Below are 4,873 nucleotides of genomic sequence, written 5' to 3' on the forward strand. Positions count from 1 at the left end.
TGGGTTTATGTAGGGTTTATGTATATGCTTTTTTTTTTTTTTAAAGATTAACAGTTTTTTTCCCCCAAAGCATTGCTAGATGCCAGTGTTACTTGTCATGGCTATGCAAATATTTTGATTTTAAAAAGCTAGTATTAAACTATGTCTTGTGATCATAAATCTGTATTTAACCGCAGAATTATCTCAAAGTAAACATAGCTGCTAAAGTCTGATTTTGTGGTGGCTGTGCTTTAAATTAAATAATTATCTTAATTCAAGTGAAGAATGATTTTGAAAGTCTGATACTAACTAGTGTTGAGTCCTACTGTAAAGTTAACCGTGACTGCTTTAAATGTTTGAAAATGAAAATAACATTTGAAAACATTTGTTAAAAATGTAGAAAAGTAATCAAAAAGTATTCAAATGCAATCAGTTACATTACTTTAATAAAGTAATTGAAATAGTTACACTACTATTACATTTTAAATAGGGTAACTTGTAATCTGTAACCTATTACATTTCCAAAGTAACCTTCCCAACACTGGTTAAATGCATAAATATGTAAATGTGAATTCTATGGTTAAAGTACACTTACTATCTTCCATCAATAACCTCAATGTCCAGGGTGTTAATTCCATTGCCATGAATACGATCAACATCTCTGTTGTGGTTCAACTCCAGACTCAGCACCCTAAATATACAGTATGGGAGAGTGGGTTGTGCCACTTTTCAGTGACTTTTTAGACAAATCTGACGTCAAATTAAATGTATTAATTTAAAAACGTTTTATTTAAAAAAAAAAAATGTTGTATGCTAGTCCAGCATTCTTCTCTCTATATAATATACATAATTATGCAAGCAAATGTAACAAAATGAAGGTTAACATCATTACACAATACCAAAATACAAATAGTGAAATGTGTTAATATTTGTAAACATTTAAATATATATATATATATATTTCGACCAACGTGCAATAAACCATTTTTATGGGACAGTTTTATCAGTGTGCGGACATTACGTTTGTTTTTTTGCTTTTGTATATCTTTAAAACCAGTTAAAAAGTCTTCAAGAAGAAACCTCGGGGGGAAAAACATTACTGCATTACCTTCTTGTGGACTCTGCACGTCTCAGACGAACTGGGTCGTCCAGCCCTGATTGCCTGGCATAAAGAAAACTCAACATCGTTGAAGAGACATTGAAGCTTTTATGTTTATTTGTGTATTGTACGGTGTGATTGTGTTGTCAGAGTGAAATAACTAGAACAGATGTCTGTGTACAGTCTTTTACCAAAGCTTTTTTTTAGCCTGTAAAACCCCGTTTTTAAACTAAACAAATCCATTCTGCACAACACACTAAATGTATATGATATATTTCAGCTTTTAGACATGATTGTTGTGCACTTTGTAGGATAGGAGGCAGCCATGTTGTGACGTGTCTACAACGCGAAATCTGATTGGACAGAGCGAGAGCAAGAACCAATCATATGACAGGATTAATGCTAGGTAATTGTGTAACCTACGACTCAAAGCAAATGTGTATGTAAGTGCACTAGTAGAGAAAATAACAGATATTTAACTTATAGTGATGAGCCGTATTACTTCTCTGTTGCGAAGAACATTTGGAGTGGTAAAAGAAAATGTCGGAACAGATCATTTAGGAAATAAATATTACAACATACCCGAGCAGAAGTCATGGACGGGTAGGTCATGTTTATTTAATATAAAGGCAAAATAATAACAATAATGTTTATAAATTGTTATTGGTTTTGAGAGTTATCCATATAATGAAAATGTATTATTTTAATACTTAAAATAAACAACTTTTTTTTTTAATATTTTGAATTTTAGCCATTCTAAAGTTTCCAGTCATACTCCAGTCAACCTCTTTTCTTTGTCCAGTGGTTATAGATAACTTATCTTTTTGTTGTTTAGTTTGATGGTTTAAATAAACCTAATGTCTTGTCTTCTTCAGGACGGCTCATCCGGCCTAGACGCCTAGTAGAAGCAGCCAATCCAAAAGAGTTTGAGTACATAGAAGGAAGCATTCCTTCTGAATGGGATGGTAATAGAGACTACATTAATGGACAAATATTATATTTTTATGATAATGTGAATCCAACCAAATATTTCAGTTCAGATTGTTTCTGTATTAACTGTCTAAACTAAAATGAACTGTTTGCATATTTGAAAACTGACCTTAGTAAAGAAGATATTTGTTGTAAGCCCATTATTAGATGTTTTATCATATTGTACTTAACTTTAAAATGTAAATATTTTCATATATATTGTTTTTAAATGATATATTAACTTAGTTTTTAGTTGTTTAACATCCTTATCTCTTGTCTTTTTCCCTTAGCTTGGATCAGAGGCAGGCGGAAACAGCCACCTACAACAGAGGTATTATTTGTGTCTGATTATATTGAGAGTGCCTATCAAGACTCATGTCATTATATAATTTCTAAAAATACAAATGAAACAAAAACATTTAAGAACAGAAATGTTGTACATTTTCTTTTTATTATATCTTAAAATGAAATGACAATTCTATAGCCAGTAATGTTGTAATGAACATATTATTGGAAGTGTCATGTTAACATGTGTCTGTTGCCCTCTATAGGAGTTGTTACAGAACGAACGTTACAGGGAGCAGATCAAAATCAGAGCTTCAGAGGCAGAGGAGAGGGATAAAGCCCTGCAGGCCAAAGAGTATGAGGAAGGTTTGGTGGCCCAACCTGTTCAGACTCAGGTCAAAGGTCATGCCTCTGCCACACAGTTTGGACAGACTGAATTCAATGAGGACCCCGTAAGCACTGCCAACACATTCCAGCCTGGGTCCTGGACACCTCCAGGAAGCAAAAAATAGGCTTATCTGAAACCTCCTTTGCTGTCTTCAAGTAAACTTGCAATTTAAATGATTTAGTAGTTCTGCTGATTTTCACAGCATCTCAACACATCTTAAAATATTATATAAATATTCAGTACTGGTTTTCTGGAAACAGTTGAGAAACACTGCAAGTGATGACTGGTTAGCTCTTTAATTTTAATAAGTTTAAAGGAATAGTTCACCCAAAAATGAAAAATTGCTGAAAACTGATACCCTCAGGCCATCCAGGATGTAGATGAGTTTGCATAGATGAGAGCATTACATAATTTGCTCACCAATGGGTCCTTTGCAGTGAAGAATGATGGGTGCCGTCTGAATGAGAGTCCAAACAGCTGATAAAACATGACAATACATCACAAAAGTGGATTATGGTTATTTTTTTACTCTCATTTTACTCTGTTTGGACTCTCATTCTGATGGCACCCAGTCACTGAAGAGGATCCACTGGAGAGCAAGTGACGTATTGCTAAATTTCTCCAAATCTGTTCCAATGAAGAAACAAACTCATCTACATCTTAGATGGCCTGAGGGTGAGTAAATTGATATTTATGGGTGAACTATTCTTTTAACATCACTGAAATGGATTGTAAAATGATGTAATGAAAAAAAGACATGCTGCTGACTTTCTGTTTCAGGATTGTTTCAAAATCAAATCATCAAGTGTTGTAGAACATTTTATGCATTCGGTTGAATCAAAATGACATCTCGGATGTACTGGATGCTCATTTTTGAACAGTCTCACTATATTGAAAACTTAATATCAGTAGAGACTAATGTAAAACTATTTCTGTGCATTTCCTTTTGCACTTTATTTAGAAAGCAGGTAAATAAAAGTTGCAGCTGCAGTTATCAAATATTATGTTTATTCCAGTTAATTTACTTAAACAAAAACAGCCTGTTATGTTGCAATCTGGTATTTGTTATTATTTATATAACGCGTAATTTATTATCATAAACAGTGGTTTGTAGCCAAAATAGTTCTACATTTACTGCACTTCATTATTCTTCTAGTTATTTACCTATAATGGCTAATGAATCAGAAGTTTTGCACATTCACGGGAAAAATAATGTGGTTAAGATTCAAGAATACGGTAGTAATCACAAATATTAGACAGCTTTGAGCCAAAATTCATGTTACAATTTTTTTAATTGTTATTATTAAAAAACATAATTTAAGTGTTTGTGGATTCAACTTGGAAAAAACGATCAACCCAGTAAAAAATGGAATGCAGAGTACTGCACAATGGTGTATAGCACAACAATGCAGTGCATTTTCCACTGTATTGATAATATCCTGGAAAAGTATTGCAGTCCTGCCTTTGAGATCAATCAACTCCCCATTATATGTTCCCTCTAAGGGTTTACTAAGGCCTATTTCAAGCCCAGTCTTGCTCCAGGTCCCATATGCACTGTCCTGGGTTAAGAGAAGAGCCATGTAACAAGCTCAATCCTTCTTGGCTCTCTTGGCTTTGGCGATGTTCTCTTGTCGTTTTAGTTTCTTCTTCTGCTCACGATCCTTGGCCTCGATCATCTTGGCAAGTTTCCATGACAACAGGGCACTGGCGATAAACAGAGGAGTCAAAGCCAGGATAACCGTGGTGAGAAAGCCATAGGGGTCTTTGGCTGCCCACTCCACCACATATTCTGCCCATGCTTTTATATCAATCATCGTCCTTGCGCTCCGTCTTCAGCAGCAGATCCTAGAAAGAGAGAAGAGTTGTGAAATCGCATCACTGTCAGTGATGTCAGTGAAATGTGTAAAAAGTTTTAAGCCACATTCCAAAGTTTACATTGTAGTTGAGAGTCAGTATTGCTGTAATTTACTTTTTATGCCTTTATTGACGCTCCGTCTTAGCAGATCCTAGAAAGAGAGAAGAGTTGTGAAATCGCATCACTGTCAGTGATGTCAGTGAAATGTGTAAAAAGTTTTAAGCCACATTCCAAAGTTTACATTGTAGTTGAGAGTCAGTATTGCTGTAATTTATTTTTTATGCCTTTATTGACGGGT

The 4,873-nt window shown here is 34.4% G+C and overlaps 3 protein-coding genes across 4 annotated transcripts in view; 1 reads left to right on the top strand and 2 right to left on the bottom strand.

Moving 5' to 3' along the window:
• Positions 1-1,413, bottom strand: part of LOC107743893 (DNA excision repair protein ERCC-8-like) — a 10,517-nt gene extending 9,104 nt beyond the window's left edge. Inside the window, exons 1-2 of one of the 2 annotated variants that reach the window (XM_016557341.1) lie at positions 1,088-1,413; positions 575-670 (exon numbers count right to left, since the gene is read on the bottom strand). In XM_016557341.1, coding sequence (XP_016412827.1) covers positions 575-670; positions 1,088-1,164 — 173 coding nt within the window. In that variant the 5' untranslated portion in view covers positions 1,165-1,413. The remainder of the gene's footprint in view (positions 1-574; positions 671-1,087) is intronic. The other variant, XM_016557342.1, reaches the window with a different exon arrangement.
• Positions 1,414-1,475: 62 nt separating this feature from the next.
• Positions 1,476-3,093, top strand: LOC107743894 (mimitin, mitochondrial-like). The gene is made up of 4 exons (XM_016557343.1): positions 1,476-1,681; positions 1,954-2,043; positions 2,338-2,378; positions 2,599-3,093. Exons 1-4 carry the CDS (start codon positions 1,567-1,569, stop codon positions 2,842-2,844), a joined length of 492 nt encoding a protein of 163 aa, XP_016412829.1. The 5' UTR covers positions 1,476-1,566; the 3' UTR covers positions 2,845-3,093.
• Positions 3,094-4,024: 931 nt separating this feature from the next.
• The window catches only part of LOC107743895 (small integral membrane protein 15-like), a 2,605-nt gene continuing 1,756 nt past the window's right edge, over positions 4,025-4,873 (bottom strand). The window contains exon 2 of the mRNA XM_016557344.1: positions 4,025-4,565. Coding sequence (XP_016412830.1) covers positions 4,310-4,534 — 225 coding nt within the window. The 5' untranslated portion in view covers positions 4,535-4,565 and the 3' untranslated portion in view covers positions 4,025-4,309. The remainder of the gene's footprint in view (positions 4,566-4,873) is intronic.

The sequence above is a fragment of the Sinocyclocheilus rhinocerous genome, unplaced genomic scaffold (genome assembly GCF_001515625.1).
Source record: "Sinocyclocheilus rhinocerous isolate Xijiao unplaced genomic scaffold, SAMN03320098_v1.1 scaffold377, whole genome shotgun sequence".
Classification (NCBI taxonomy): Eukaryota; Metazoa; Chordata; class Actinopteri; order Cypriniformes; family Cyprinidae; genus Sinocyclocheilus; species Sinocyclocheilus rhinocerous.